The 17,485-nt window shown below is 37.8% G+C and overlaps 1 protein-coding gene across 1 annotated transcript; it reads right to left on the bottom strand.

Moving 5' to 3' along the window:
- Window positions 1-4,704: 4,704 nt before the first annotated feature.
- Window positions 4,705-5,628, bottom strand: GPR141 (G protein-coupled receptor 141). The gene has a single exon (XM_056118709.1). The coding sequence runs from the start codon at window positions 5,611-5,613 to the stop codon at window positions 4,705-4,707; it is 909 nt and encodes a 302-aa protein (XP_055974684.1). The 5' UTR covers window positions 5,614-5,628.
- Window positions 5,629-17,485: the final 11,857 nt, after the last annotated feature.

Here is a 17,485-nt window from a genome sequence, read left to right as displayed (position 1 = left end):
CTGGAAAAAAAACAATAGTAAATGGAAGTGATGAAGGTTAGAATTTTAATTTTATTAAATATGCCATAGAAATTAAGATGCCAAGAGGAATTTCAGAGATAATCTTGATAAGAAGGAGAAAGAATTTTTCGTTTTAGTATTAGTAAATTAGTAATTTTTCTGTTTAATATTAGCTAAAATTACTGAGGAAAAACTAAAATGGAAGCTTTGAGTGACAGCATCGTGGGTAAATCTTCCTCTGGTAAAATTATTTTTGCAACTGTGAATGACATTACAAGGATATTCAGAGAATACAACAGGAATATAGAGATCTCTTCAACAGCTGTTTTCATTTTATTTAATTTATACTTAGCACTGGTGTTGTTGGATCATGTGGTGGTTTTACATCTAAATGTTTAAGAGCCTTCAAACTGTTTTCCACAATGGTTGCAGTAATTACATTCTTACCACTAGGGCGCAAGTGTTCTATTTCTCCATGTCTTGGCCAACAACTGTTTCTTACTTTTGGATTATAGTAATAATAGTAATTATATATTAATATGAATATGAATAATATTGTAGTTTCATAGTATTAGTATTACTATAAATAGCAATAATATTGTGGTTTTGATTTGTTTTTTTTTCTGATGATTATGTTGAATATCTAAATGTGTACCTGTTTACCATTTAAATACCTTCTTTGGAAAGATACTCTACTCCTCTGTCCAATTATTTATGGAATTGTTTCCTTTTGAGTAATTTTATTTTTAAAATGTTTCAGATATTAACTTCCTATTAGATAAATGACTTGAAATTTTTTTTCTAACTTTATATTGTCTTTCCACTGTGGGTAGTTACTTTGATATGCATAAACATTAGCTGACAAACTTCCATTAATTTTTCACTTTTCACTTTTTTAATTTTGATTTTTATTGACTGATATTCTATGATTTACAATTTGCTAAGGATGTTTTTTTATGCACATAATTCCGACACCACACCCATTACCAGTATATACAAGTCACTCCCCCAAGGCCTCCCATCTCACCTTTCTCTCAAACCTTCCCCTCTCCAACCAATTCCATTGTGTGGATCAGTTCTCTAACTGTGTTGATTTGGTCCTTTGCTGTTACCTTGCTGTTTATCTTTAAGTATCACATATGACAGAAATCACTCCTCTGTAACTACCCCTTGCTGTCTGACTGACTTTACTCAGTATGATGTATTCTAGTTTCATCACGCTGCAAATTGCATGATTTTAGCTTTTTCTCAGAGCTGCAGAGCATTCCATTGTGTACATACATCCTAAATTCTTAATCTATACTTCTGTATTTGGGCATTTGAGCTGTTTCCATAAATTGGCTATTGAACTTAGCATAATAATGAATGTAGGGGTGCATGTATTTTTTTCAGATTCATGCTTTTGTGTTCTGGGGATAGATGCTAGGAAGTGGTATTGCTGGCCAGCTGGTCCCTGAACATCACTAGGAGTGATCCCTGGGCTCATAATCAAGAATACTCCCTGAGCACTGCCAGATGAGACCCCTGTAAAAAATGAGCCACTCTTGCAAATCCTTAGGAAAAGAGAGCAAATTTAATTTACACATAGTGGCATTTCTGGATATTTCAAAAAATTAAAGAAAATACTGCCTGTTGATAAAAATTTAACAAACCCAACTCACTGATTTGCTTGTATGCTATTCATATATGAAGTGACTTGGAAATACAGAGCAAAACGATGATTTTTTTTTTAATTGTGAACACTATTGTTTGTCCTGCAAGATATAAAGTCTTGGCCCCTAATAAGGATGCCAATAGTTCTCTTGAAATTAAGACAGTCAAAATATGACCTAAAATCAGTGCCAAGCTCACTTCTGAGTAAAACTCCTTTTCATAGCAATTAGAGACACAGAACAGGCACATCATGATTTCAGTTTATTTTGTCAAGACTGAAAATTAAAGTACTTTATATTATGGACTATTAAGTTTCTGTATTCAGGTAATTTTTTTCTTATTGACCCACAAGAATAGGTTCCTTAGTATAACATTTAGTAGTACAAAGAAAATTTCAGCTGATTGAATACATGTTTAATATTTGATATTAAAATACTAACAGATATGATAATAGTAAGAACATACATTTCTTTCAGCATATTTCTTTGAAGAAAATAAAACATTAGTTCAAACTTTTTGGATATTTCAAAAACAACCTCAGTGTCATTTGATGATGAATATATAAAGAAACTATATAAGATATATATTGATTATATAGATAGAAGATAGAAAATAATATTGTCCATCCTTGAAAAAGAGAAGACACCTTACTACTTTTTAGTAAGGTGTCTTACAGTTACAAGACACAATACACATAAACCTAAGTGAAATAAGTCATTCAAAGAAAAATAAAAATCTCAATTTTTAGTGAAATTTTACACACAAAAAGCTTTATAGATGTAGAAAATAGATCAGTCAAAGAGATGTCATGAGGAGTCAGCAATCTAGGAAAAGTAACCTAAAAGGGTAAAAGCTTATTTGTTACATGATAAATAGGTCATGGAACCTATGCAGATATATACTCATGTATGTATAAATATATAGAGATGTGTATATATGCATGTATATATTCAGTATGGTAATAATAGCTAACAATACTGTCTTGTAATTGGAAAGATTTTCAGATAGCAAATATTAAAAGTATTTCTAAGAAAAATCATAGCTCTTTGTGTTTGACTTGTTGTGGTGATCATTTAACAATATCAAATGCAATATACATATATCAAAACATTATGTAAACTAAAACTAGTAAAGTGTTCTATGTCAATAATATCTTAATTTTAAAAGATATATTTGGGGTGATTTCCATAAATATATATTGCAATTTTTATATTTATTATGATTTTGTTTTCTTTCAAATATTTTACATGTTAAAAACTTTTCTTAAAACGTTGATGCTTCTTAGAAGTTTCGCAAATATTCTGTGTTAAAATGAGAAAGGAAAAACTAATAAAAATGGGAAGAGACACATAAAAGCAAGGTACTCAAAAATCAAACAAAAAATTCAGACAAAAGAAAATTTTAAACAGAGCTTTTTTTTTCTTTTTTGGGTCACACCGGCGATGCACAGGGATTACTCCTTACTCATGCACTCAGGAATTACTCCTGGCAGTGCTCAGGGACCAATGGGATGCTGGGAATCAAACCCGGTTGTCCTTGTGCAAGGCAAATTCCCTACCAGCTGTGCTATCACTCCAGCCCTAGAAGTTTTTGAAATAAGTCATATATGCATTTTACCCCTCAAAATTAATTTGTACTACAGTAAATTTATAATATTTGTGAAACTAAACTCAGTAGTATTTCTTATTTATCTAGTTAATTTGTGAATCCATAATTATAATAAAATTGAAAAATTGTTTTAGGGCTGGAGAGATAGCTCAATAGACTAAGCACATGCCTTGCATATGGGAGGCCAGGATTTGACCCCCAGCACTGAATAATCCTCTGAGCACTATAGGGAGGGACCCCCGCACACTGAGCAGAGAGTAGCCCCCAAGTAGTACCAGGAATAGCCCTCAAACAAAACAAATTTTTGAAAGAATAATCTTTTTAATATGCCAATGGTGACAAGCTGGAGAAAAATTTTAGAGAAAAACACTGAGGTTTTATTAGGAAAATCTAAATAATGCAACATTTTAAGAATATGATTTTATTACTATTAACTACTTTTTTCATCGATTCCTTGAATATTTGAGGATATTATTCAACCTAATATCCTCCCCAAAATTAATCATATTTAGATATCATTGAAAAGTTCCTCTTTATCATTGAAAAGTTCCTTTTAAAAAGAAAGTTGTTTTCATTTATTTAAAACTTTTCTAAAATTTGTTTTACTTTATTATGTAAAAGGAAAATAGAAATATTTCAGAATAGCTTTCTGTATGAGGAAAATTAAAATCAACTGATAGCCAAGACATCTAGAAAGTCTTTTTTCAAAAAAGGCAGAAAAATGTGCATGGGTGGGAACTGGTCACTTTCCTAGAGAATCAATTTGAGTTCCTAGCAGCAGAGCACTTAGCCATGATCTCTGAGACCGGTTCTGTCATTGTTTAGATCCATTCAGTAGTAAGCTTTTCAATCACTGTTGGAAAAATTCAGGGAGCCGAGCCCCATGTTCTTAAACTTGACTTTTCAACACACAGATCTAGATGACTTTACTGGAAGCGTTCTTTCTCTTGATTACTAGATAAGTGACTTCCTATCAAAGTTATGAGAATCTAGATAACTTTCTTATAATTTCTCCCTTTAGATTTTTTTTGGGAGGTATGGGGTGGATGTTGAGTGCTGATTTGTCAAGCTTGTTACTTTGTAATTCGGTCATGGCTAGGATTAATTTTTCTTAAGATAAGCCAAATGAAAAGAATTAAAGAACTGAATTAAAGGAAAAAACCTAAGACTGTTTCAAAGTGAGAAAACTATAAAAATTAATAGCTCTCAGAAATCCTACATGCATATGTGAAGTATACATTTTGTGTTGGAAATAATACAGTGCTGAAATTCCAGCTGAATTAGGCTATGTATGACTATCAGCCCGATCTCAATACTAGATGACAGCTATGACATTTTAACCATTTTATCTGATTACATCAAGACATTATTTTAAATAAATGATAAAATAAACATTCCTACCTCCTCAGGGGCCCATATTCTCTCTCAATGTAAAGGAAGTGGCTATTGGCACAAAACGTAATTCCATAGGTCAATTGTCTTTTGCTTAAACCAATGACTTCCCCCAAGAACAAAGAGCAGCAAATCAAAGCAACTAATTGCTGTAACACTCAGGAAGATTTCATTATAAAATGCAATATCATCATTGCAGTCACTTGAGTGTCCCACTGAGTACAAGTAATAGATCCTAAAACACTGGTAGGGAAGGAGGCATATAAGAATGACGCCTACAAAAAACAGGTTCTTCAATTGGGCCCAGAACTCCTGGTGGGACAGGAAGGAGTGACGGAGTTTCCGCACCATGGACAGAATGATGAAGATCTGGAAGAACAAGAGGATCACGGCAATGGTGATGACGAAGATGACGATCATATAGTTGATGGCTCGCACGTATGCTTGACTAAGTTCTTTGTGGAAGTTGAAGCAGTGTTGGTCATCATACCTGCCATAATTTCCATACTGAGAAGCAATGAGGGGCACCACAATAATGATGACCACCAGCCACATGCTGGCACTGGCTGCCACGGCATGCAGTTTTCGGTAGAACTCCACCTTGTCTTTGCGCTTGAAGAAGGTGAGATACCGGATGGCTAGGATCACCACGTAGAACAGGAATGTGAGGTACATGTGGATGTGGAGCATGGAGCTCACAAATTTGCAGAAGGGCAACCCAAAAGTCCAAATGTGCTTGATGAGGTAGGTCAGACGGAAGGGCACTGTCAGAAGGAATACACTGTGGACCACCACGAGGTTAATAACTGCTGTGGTAGTCACTGAGCGAGTGTTCATTTTCACCAACAGAAACAGAATAGAGATGACGCCCAGCAGGCCTCCAATGAGCACTATGCAGTAGAGCCGCGTCAAGTGGGGTGTCAGTATAGGTTTGCAGAAGGAATCATTGTGGTCGGCCATACTGCAATTGTTACCTGGAAGAGACGATTTGCAGCCCCAGGTTTAATTGACAAGCTTCCATGCATAAAAGTTTCCAATGCTCCAACAGTGTCCACTTCCCTCCACCATTACCTCAGTGTTCACCCATTCCAGTCCCCTTTGTCCCCGTACTGATAAGCTTAGCTCTGTAGACCACATTCTGTTGCTTTTGGACATTGTTCCCTTACTGTGCTTCTTTATATCCCATAGGAGAGGCTCATTCTGCATCCCTGTGCACCTCCTTCTGACTAACTTCTGACTACATCAAAATGGATTGAAGACTATTTGAAACCAATAAGTAGGCAATAATATTACAGAAACTTTTGGGGAATATAGAGATGAATAAAAACTTTGTTAATTATACAAATATGCATTTTTCCTTTCAGTCTAGTTTTCAAATTCAAACCTGAGGCTCAGGTTTTAGTGGGACATAGAGAAACTTCAAGGGCAAAAGAAATATTTTATACTGTGATGGCTACAATTTCATCTGTCAAAGCTCATTCATTAATAAACTCTAAATTGTGCACATTATTGCTATATCATGCACCTCTATAAAATTGACTACTACTACTGCTGATAATAATAATGATAATGATAATGACAATAATCTGACTCCCAGAGAACCTTTACTTTTGTGGGTATGGGTTAGAATTTGAAGTGACCTTCTAAAAGATTGCCTGTATTATATGTGGTCTATGTGATATTTAATTTCTGTTCTTATCTTTTAATTTTCCCTATATAAAAGTAGTTCTATCAAGAACACATGATACGGTGTTTACACCTGACTCAAGGATCAATATAAGACCCTAAATTATGCTCCTAGTATTCTTTACCTATTGACCTAAAGGAACAATTGCTGAAAGAAGGCAAACATCAAGTTTCCCAAGTCATTTTGACATAAGTGACCAACCACAATCCCTCCCTTTTACACATCAAAATGTTTTAGTGATGGAATAATTCTTGGGAAGATCGAGTATTAAATCTTGGTGCAGAGAAGGGCAGAGTCAACACTTTGAGTAAAGATGAAAATCAGAGAAGATGTGAATGCCTGTTCAGGCAGCCATAATTTGATGGGTCTAGAATATTACATAATTGAAGAAAATAACGAGTGCATTTCTATACATGAGATTTACAATGTATACAGCACGTTGCTACTATCATATTTTCCTAATTTAGCTAAAAGTTTTGAGACATGAATTTTAGAATGAAAAATGATACGTAACAATTTTTTTCTTTTTGGGTCACACCCGGCGATGCTCAGGGGTTACTCCGGCTCATGCACTCAGGAATTGCTCCTGGCAGTGTTCGGGGGACCATATGGGATGCCGGGAATTGAACCTGTGTCAGCCATGTTGGCTGCATGCAAGGCAAACGCCCTACCCGCTGTGTTATCACTCCAGTCCCTATACATAACATTTTAAATGTTAAGGCTTACATTATTAGACTATGGGATAGAGAATGGATTAGAAGAGTGAGACAAAAAGAATAACTTCAGCAGTTTATAATGTTGGCAAACTTTAAGTATTATGAGAATTGGTACTAATATGCCCTAACTCAATACACTGGTGTGTGGCTTAACTAACTTTGCTAGCATGTGAAAACATATTTTATCAAATAAAAGATAAAAGAATAATCACAGATTAGAAAATAAACACTACATTAATAGTGCCTCGAGGTTCTCCGACAAAAGCAACCTACAGACTATTTAATTTTCTAAAAGAGAAAGAGGCAAAAGGTACTTTTAAATGCAATTGACACCCTCAGAGAGAAGAAAATAATATGGAAGAAATTTGGCTATGGCTGTTACTGATACACTGAACCAAGAGAGTTGGTGAGCTTCTAAGAATGTGCACAGAAAGGCCAATAGATAGATGATTTCAAAGAAATGCTAAGTATCACCTAGGATATATCTAGAAACTTTAACATCATCTGAAAACAATGAATATAATGAAAAAATAACTGAAGAGTATTTCTGATACATAAAAAGATAACATTTTTATTCTCAAAAATGTCACCAGTATTAAACTAAATGAATGGAAACTCACAGTCGCATACATCAGAATAGAACTTGTATCACAAAGAACTTGCATATCCATTTGGATGTCTAATAAACATCTTAAAATCAGTGTATCCACAACTAAATTTCTATGTTTTTCTTTCCCACCTCCCAGTCAGACACATAAACTTGCAAAGGTCGTTTGAATAAAAACCTTACCCATCATTGAATTATTAAATAATTCCTTTCCTCTTTCCTTCGATATAATCCACATAAAATCTCTGAAGCATATTATTTTTCCACAAAGAACATTATTGGGACATTTAACAAAACATGAACAAGTCTGCAGAATAAGTAATTGAATTGCATCAATGTTATTTACCAGATTTTGTTCATTGGTTATTTCAGTAAATATTTCAATAAGTTATTTTAGTTATTGGTTATTTGTTAAGTTAGTTGGTTGTTTCAGTGAACATCTTGGCTTTAAAATTTAATTTATTTTTTGTTTGCAGCATCATGATATATAATACTGTGAATGAGAGGCGTCCATGAATACAATGCTATAAGGTTTGCTTCGAACCTGATTACAGCAGGCTGATGAGATAAGACATTCCAGGATTCAAAGACCACGGTGCCCCTTCCACCCACCCTACAGAAAAATGAGGGCCAAACCAAGCACCAAATCCCACCATCTCTGGCTAACCCTCTCCCAGGGTGCGGCTCTAACCCTGCCTCTCCAGAGGCCCTGGTCTGCTGACAGAGCACAACAATAAGCTTCTCCTATTTCTTCACTTTACTTGACTCTGTCCCTCTGCACCGGTTGAGGTCCTAAACCTAAAATGCATCCATTTTCCTCCTCTGCCCTTGAGAAGGTCAGTTCTGTGGAGCAGTTTTCAGGATCTGGGAATTTGGGCACTTGTCATTCCCTTACAATGTTTCTTTATGCCCCATATATGAAAAAGACCACCTATATCTATCCCTGTCCTTCTGATTAATTCCACTCATCAAGATACCTCTGATTTCCATCCATATGCAGAAAACTGCTTGATTTTATCTTTTCTCATAGCCTAGTAATATTCCACATGTAAACATAGCTCTGTTAATCCACTCATCTGTTCTTTACATGGATACTCAGGTTGTTTTCAAATTTGGGCTATTGTGAATAGTACTGCAATTATAAAATGTATTCTGTGTCCCATAGGAATAATAGCTTTATATCTTTACTCTTGAATGTATTAAAATATTTTATATACTATGTACATATTAAAGTTAAAAATAAACCTGGTAATTACGATGTAATCTATTCTGTATATATACTCTCTCTGTTTATCTATGAAATCTACACATTGTAATATTAGAATCTGGGTGAAATTTTTATTAGAGTTTTCCAAACAGTTCTTTTTTTTATTTGAGGTAAAATTGTTCTACTTAAAATGTTAGAGGACAGAGAACTAGAGTTTTACAATGTAAAGGAAGAGTGAATATTCATTAATTAATTTTGCTTTTGGGGTCACAATCAGCGGTGTACAGGGGTTACTCCTGGCTTTGCATTCAGGAATTACTCCTGGCGATGCTCGGGGGACTATATAGGATGCTTAGGAATTAAACCCATGTCGGCTGCGAGCAAGGCAAATGCAGTACTCTTGCTCCAGCCCCAAGAGTGAATATTTAACCCACAAGCTGGGTTGTGAGTAATTCCATAATGAAGAGTGCATACAAATCATTCTTACAATATTTTTATAAGTATAAAATTGTTTTTTGTTATAGAGTAAAGAATATCAAATACAGGGAGAGTGGGTAGAAGGGTGTTGCATAAGATTGGTTTGTCCTTGCTCCTCCTGCAAGGAGCTTAAGTTTATGAGTTACTCTCACAAAAATGCTCTTGAGGCACATCCAATTCCATCAGGCACTAATAATCCTATATTGATTTTCTCTTTCCTTTATGTTATTTGCATGGTTTATTTTGCAGTGTCCTTTTTGTATAGGAAGACAGAAGATGCTATGCTTTTGCAACATTGGAGCTAATTCACTCCAAATAATATTTATTTCTGGGCAGCCATCATATTTTCTTGACTTAAGCCTCAATTGCCCTTATTTCCTAACACACCCCAAAAGAAGGGTCCTAGCAATAGACAAGGGTTAATCTAGGGTAAGCTGTAAGCTACCCTGGCATTGGAAAGGAACAAGCTAAGTGCCATAAGAAGTATAATAACTTAAGAACACGGTCATGGAACGAACTCTGTCATGACCCAAAAAGTAACTGAATAAGGACCCTGCTGGGGCTGGAAAAGACTAACCTGGCCTGAGGACGTAGTCTGGAATATATAGTGAGATGTCCCCAGGAAGAGCCAACTTTTAAGCCTAATACATCTCTTACTGTGTTCGTATAAAATGACTAGAAGTTTTAGTAAGAAGTTAAGTTTCCTATGATTGTTTAAATGAATTACTAGCTGAGGAAAGGAGAAAGCCAATACACCCTAGATAGAATCCAGCCTTGAGCAGCTCTCCTAGTAATCTAGAGTGCTGAACTCTTGAGTAAGTCTCCTAGAATTTTCCTGAAGGAGTGGCTTTACATCTGTTTGTTGTTATGACAATACTAAACCCCACTGATGTGTACCCCCACCCTTCATGATTTATATGTAATGGTGCTGTAAGAAATTCTATAAAGAAGATCACACCTTCTACAAGATCATTGTCGGTGATTTTAATGCCAAGATAGGACCAAGAAGATCAGTCGATGAACTCCACATCGGAACCCATGGCCTGGAATGGAACGAACAAGGTGACAGACTGTCTGAGTTCATCATGTCAACCAAAACCTTCCATGGTAACTCACAATTCCAAAAGGCTGAATCTAAACGTTGGACATGGGAGTCTCCCGATGGACGGTTCCACAATGAAATAGACCACATCATATTCAATCGGCGGTTTTGCCTAACCGATGTTGCTGTTGTCCCAAAATTCCAAACGGGATCAGACCACCGTCTTCTTCGTGCAAAATTCTACCTCACAGAACGAGGAGAAAAGAATGCAAGGTTTAAGAAGAAGACTCCCAGAACAACCACCAACTGGGAACTCTTTGGCTCTGTTGCAGCAACATGGGAAGATGCCGTCATTGACAACATTGATGAGGAATACGATCGAATGATTCAGCACCTCCATGATTGTGCAAGGAATGCCAAGAGAGAGATAACCACAAAAAACCGTCTTTCTTCGAACACTCTTGAACTTATTCGCCAACGTGGCATGGCACGTGCCTCAGGCAACCACAAGCAAACGTCCGAACTGGCAAAACAGTGCAGAAAAGCCATCAAGGATGACCTCAAAAACAGGAGAGCAGCAGTACTGGTAGATGCAGCAGAAGCTGGGAAAAACATTCGTAATGCCCGCCTGTCCTTCACCAACTACAAAACCAAGATGACTGCCCTCCGACATCATGATGGATCTATCACATCTTCCAGAAGGGCAATGGAGAAGATTATTCATGAATTCTACTCAGATCTCTTTAATAGCCACATCCACTTGCCCACATACCACATACCACATGATGGATATGTCGTTCCCAATGTTCTCCCTTCCGAAATCCAACATGCCATCTCGTCGGTAAAGAAACAAAAAGCACCTGGCCCAGACAAGATCAGACCTGAACACCTGAAGAACTTACCATCAGTACTCATCAATACATTAGCTCGACTCTTCACATGCTACCTGTCTGAATGCAAGGTTCCATCCCAATGGAAAACCAGCAAGACTGTACTACTATACAAGAAAGGAGACATCCACGACATTGGCAACTATCGCCCAATCTGCCTATTGTCTGTCATCTACAAACTATTCACTCGAGTCATCCTGAATAGGATTAGCAGAACACTAGATGAAGGACAACCATGTGAACAAGCTGGATTCCGAAAAGGATTCAGTACCATCGACCATATCCACACAATAACCAAGCTCATTGAGGTATCTCGGGAGTTCAAGATGCCGCTCTGTCTAACGTTCATTGATTTAAAGAAGGCCTTTGATTCTGTTGAGACAGAAGCGGTTATGGAAGCCCTAGCCAATCAGGGCGTACAAACTCAATACATCAGGATCCTTCGTGAGCTCTATTGCGGATTCACTACCAAGATCTCACCATTCTACAAAGAAGTAATCATCCATATCAAGAGAGGGGTTCGGCAGGGTGATACCATTTCACCAAAACTCTTCAGTGCCACCCTCGAGAACATCATGCGACGACTAGAATGGGAAAACATGGGAGTGAAGATAGATGGTCGGCAACTACACCACCTCTGCTTTGCTGATGACATCGTTCTAATAACACCAAACATCAGCCAAGCGGCACAAATGCTTGCGGACTTTGACCGTGAGTGTGGAAAGGTTGGACTACAGCTGAATCTTACGAAGACAATGTTTATGAGAAACAGCCTTGTTCCTGACGCTCCATTCGCTCTCAACGGAACCACCATCTCCGAATGCAACAGTTATATATACTTAGGTCGAGAAATCAACATGATGAATGACCTGGCACCTGAGTTACGCAGGAGGAAGAGAGCAGCTTGGAATGCCTTCAAGAGCATTGAAGAAATAACTAAAAGGACAAAGAACCTCCAACTACGAGCACATCTCTTTGATTCCACTATTCTTCCTGCATTAACATATGCCTCAGAGACCTGGACCCTACGAAAACAGGATGAGAAAACTATTCGGGTCTCTCAAAGAGGAATCGAAAGAACTATGCTTGGAATATCATGATTCACTCAAATGAGAGATAGAATCCGGAGTTCTGATCTTCGTCAACGCTCAAGAATCAGAGACGCTGTCTCATTTGCCAAGACATCAAAAATCAGATGGGCTGGACATGTAATGAGGTTTACAGACAACCGCTGGACTAGAGCCATTACTGATTGGATTCCACGAGACATCAAAAGATCACGTGGACGCCCACCTATAAGATGGTCAGACTTCTTCGTCAAGACCCTAAATGATCGGTTTGAGGCTCTACATGTTCCTAAAACGAACAGATACCATTGGGCTACGCTAGCACGCAACCGGGATGAATGGAGACGTTACTGGCACCCGCTCGAATAAATCGATGAATAACGGGGATTAAGTGATTAAGTGATTAAGGTGCTGTAAGGAAAGAGAGGGGAGGAGGATAGGAAAAAGGGAAGAGAAATGACTACTACAACATGGGGAAAAGAGGAGAAATTACTAGGCCATAAGGGGGAAGATGGAATTACACTGGAGAGGAGAGAGAGAAATATACTGTCTACCAACAAGCATGGGACCCTGTGTTTCCTTTCCCATTTCCCAGGTTCTTCGTCAGTCCATTCCCATGGGCCAACCAGCTGAATGTTTTTCAGCCACGGAATACCTGAGCCCCTCAAGACCATGCTTATTGAAACTCACAGAGTGGGATAGTGAAGTGGCTGTGTAGAACATAAGGTTAGTAGTGGAGTATCTTAGGAACTTGCTGGGGTGAGGTGAGGTAACAGGGTGCATCAAAACCATAATCATCATCCTTATTGCAACATGTAACCCAAACTATAAATGATTTGAGCTGTATTTATTTTATTTTGCTTATTTTTCATTTGGGGGGCACACCTGACCATATGGAATGCTTGGGGCCAAAGTGAGTTAGCTGAATGCAAAACAAGAGCCCTAAATGCTGTCTTATCTCTTCATCTCATAATTAAACTTTTAAAAAGTGAATTTATACCAAGATGTATAATGGGGGTGGGGGTTTGAGTCACTGGAGGAGGGAAACTAACACTGATGCTGTGTATAGTTAGAACACAACAGTGTGTGGTGTGTATAGTTAGAACACAACGGAAACATGCCTGGATCTCTATGATATTTTGAATATCAATACTATGATTGTGATATTGTAATACCACAACATTGTGAATCATGTTGCCTACATAAAAATTGGGAGAGGGGAGAAGAAAAGAAAGTGTTTCTAAGTTTAAAATAAACAAATAACTAAATATAAGGTATGTCAACTCTTTTGGAGGGTTAAGGGGATTGAGGCACACCCAGTTATGCTCTGTTCTGGCAGGGATCAGGGGACCTTATGAGTGCTAAGGATAAAATCTGGGTTGGCTATGGGCAAGGCAAGAGCCCTACCCTCTGTACTATCTCACCAGCCCCATGTCTGCATACTTCTTACTATATACACGACTTCAACTATGATTGAAAGAAGTCATCTCTCACTGGGACTATTATGACAAACTCATAAATTCTATCTTCTTTTAGTCTCTTTTCCTTAGGGTTTATTTCTGATTCCTCAACTGAAGTAACCATCCAAATGTTTGTCAATGGAGCTGAGTGATAGCACAGAGAGTTGGCGTTTGCCTTGCACGTGGCCCACCAGGGTTCAATTTTCAGAATCCCATATGGTCTCAGAGCACTACCAGGAGTGATTCCTGAGTGCAGATCCAGGAGTAACCCTGTACATCACCGGGTGTGAGCCAAAAAGAAAAAAAAAGTCAAATGTCAGTTCCTTAATATTAATCCTCTAATGACTTCTAAGAGTCAAATCAAATTGTGAAAAGTGGCCTATCAAAGTTACTCCCTTTTTATCCAACATTCTTATTTCTTCCATGTCATTTCCTACCTCTGTCCGTATTTTTCACTTATCCCATCTAAACAACTTTTAGCCTTTGCTCACATGTTCCCAGGAAGTTAATACCTCAGAGCCTTTGCTCATAAAATTTTCACTTTAGGAAGTTTCTTCCCTGAGAAATCTGTCCAGCTCATTTCTTCTGGCCCATTGCACCTCTGGCCAGAGGGCACAATGGTGATTTCTTCTTGCCTTTCATATTTAAAATGCCACTGTTGATCGCTCTCACCATCACACCTCAGCCTCTTTACTTATCTTATCGTTCTCCACAGCAGCTATCACTCACAAATAATTTTGTTTTTCTTCTTACATCCTCCTACAGGATTCAGGTTCATAGAGGACAAAGGATTCTTTTCTATTTATTGCCTCAGCACTTGGAAATAAACCTTATACGTAACACTTTTCTTAATAAAGAATTGCTGAATGAATGAGCTCAAACATCCTTAAATTTCTCTTAAAGGAAAATAAGACACAGGTAATCTGTAAAAAAAATTTTTTTTAAATATCCATTAGAATTTTGACATATAGAATGCTGGGGGCTGAGGTAATAAAAATACTACTTCTGACTCAATTAACATTATAAGGGGGGAAAGAAGAAAGAATAGATGAACTCTGATAGACCAATACACAGAAAATCGTCCTCTCTCTGAAACTTTTCATGATTGTTAATGTATATTCCAGTGATAAAAAAAAGAATGAATATTCTATCAGAAATATATTGCATGCGTGTATGTGTTACAGGGAAAGTGACAAGTTAAATTCAATCTTATAGACAAGCAAATAATAATACAGGCTTATGAGAATTTGGGCTGGAAAGATAGCACAAAGTACAAACCAGGAGCTTGTCTGGTCTGATCCCTAATCCCTGAGCATTATTTATAATCCGTCAGTACTTCCAGGAGTAACCCCTGGGCACACAGCCAGGAGCAGCGTCTGAGAACCAGTGAGTGTGGTATTCAACACCAACAATGTACTCATGATTTGAAAATAAAAGTTGTGATGGCTTACAAATTATGAGTAACAAAAATGGACTATGAGGAAGAAAAAAGGTAAAGCACAGAGCAAATAAGAAAATATAGATATGATAGAGAAATTTTAAAAGGAAACAGCCAGCAGGGCTGGAACAATATGACAGTGGTAAAGCACTTGACTTGAATGGAACTGACCCAGGACTGGCCAAAATCTCTAAACAATGCACATGTCCCAGAATAGATAATTAGATAAAGAAACTATGGCACATATACACAATGGAGTAATACTCAGCCATAAAATAATCAAATCAAATAAAGCGATTTTCTGCTACATGGATGGATCTGGAGAATATCATGCTGAGTGAAATTAGAGGGGGAGAAATCGACACAGAATTATCTCTTTCATATGTGGCATATAAAGAAACATAAGTAACAAATACCAAAGGTCAATAGAAACAAAGAACATCAGAACTGGTTTTCAGTAGCAGACATGCCACTTGGTGGTGCCACTTGGGTGTCTGAAGGATGGGCAGGGAAGGGAATATGACTATGGTGGAGTGAAGACCAAGGGGGAGAGGAGGTGGTGCTGAAAGGTAGTGAGGCTCCATCTATGAAACCCTGCCAGCAGCTATACTGTAAACCACAGTGCAAAACTTATTTGTTTTAAAAGTGCTTTTTGTAGAGGCAGACTGGTGGGTGAGAGACAAGTGGGGGTAGGGGATGGGTAGGGGGCATCAGAGGAGGGAAGTGGATGGTGTTGAAATGTGTGCTTGAAACTAACCAAGCATAATACAACTATTTTTTTTTTCAAAAAGGAACATTGTCATCACTCTGGAAAAATCAATTTGACCAAAATATTTTTAAGACTCTGGAATGTCACTTCCACATTAAGGACCATCTCTGGATAGCTAAGAGAGACAGGGTGAATCGAGAGAGGGGATGACGATAAAGGAAGGGAAGTGGGGGGAAGAGAGAGGAGAAAGAGGCAGAGAGGAAGAGGGAGAGAGTGAATAATACAGAGACAGTGAAACGGAGACAGTCTGTTTGAAAATGTCAGTAGTGTGAAAACAGATACATCAGCTCTTAAGAAATTCAGTCAACCCCTCCCTACATATTCCTATATAACATATTAAAGCACTCCACACACACGCACACACACACACACATTGTTTTATTTTGTATGTGTCAGCACTCCCTGAGTCATCTTTCCCTTTCCTAGTTCTAAAGTCTGAACCATCTCCTGGGTATTCAGCTAAAATTGTAAAAATACTTGCTTCATCAGTTTTAAGGACAGCAAGAGTTGTAACCTCACTAATCAGCAGGAAAAGAACTCAAAAAACTCTGGCACGAGAAACCCCTGTGTGTGCTCCTGTTTCTCATCACAGAGAAGTTCAATTTGGTCCTGACGACAACTTCTGGTTACCCCTTAGAGAAGTGAAAGGGTAGGAGCCCCATGAGGTAGAACTTCGTGGCTTTGTGAAAGTACCCAGTGAGAACCACAACTCTGTGTGAGCCCATAAGCACAAGCCTCTGCTGTCTCCAGGCTACAGAACAGTCTGTGTGTTTGTCCTCTCTGGATTTGAAAGAGTTTTGCACAGATCTGCAGTTATGAAAATGTGCACAGAAATCTCATCCTGACACATGTCTCCTAGCTCATTCCTGAAAGTCTGGCCTCAAGGACATACCTTGTTGCCAGTGATGATGATATCTTTTTGTAGCTGTTAGTCTGTTGGCCTGTCTAGCTGAATTTCCTGTGCATCCTGCGTGGCTGAGTTCGTTTTGCCTCTCTTCCCTCCATGTGATCTAGCTTACTTAATCTGCCCACACTTAAAGCGAGAGAAGAAACAACATAGAACAGATAGATCTGGGCTTCGAAGGCACAGAATTGGGATAAACTATACAAACTCCCCTGTCTCCAAGACATAAGGCTCAATGGAGAGGTGAATAAAGTGCGAACAAATATTCATTCACCAGCTATTTTTCACTGTTTTTCTTCACAGGACTCACACTGAGTTTAACCAGGTGTCTGAGTAGCTCACCAACAAGGGTTTCTTCTTTGGCTCACCGCCTTAATTCACACCTGTTATTATCGTGTGTTTGCCTTCCTCTTCATTATTTCTTTACTTCATCATAACTACCAGACTTGTATTTCCTTTCTCTATTTATTGTTTCAGTTCTCTAACATTTATATATTTAATGAAACAAATCAAGACGATCAGGAATCAGGGACGCTGTCTCATTTGCCAAGGTGTCAAAAATCAGATG

This window comes from Sorex fumeus, unplaced genomic scaffold (genome assembly GCF_029834395.1).
Source record: "Sorex fumeus unplaced genomic scaffold, SorFum_2.1 ptg000037l, whole genome shotgun sequence".
NCBI classification, from domain to species: domain Eukaryota; kingdom Metazoa; phylum Chordata; class Mammalia; order Eulipotyphla; family Soricidae; genus Sorex; species Sorex fumeus.
Note: the sequence above shows the minus strand (reverse complement) of the source record. Positions and strands in the feature narration are given on the sequence as shown.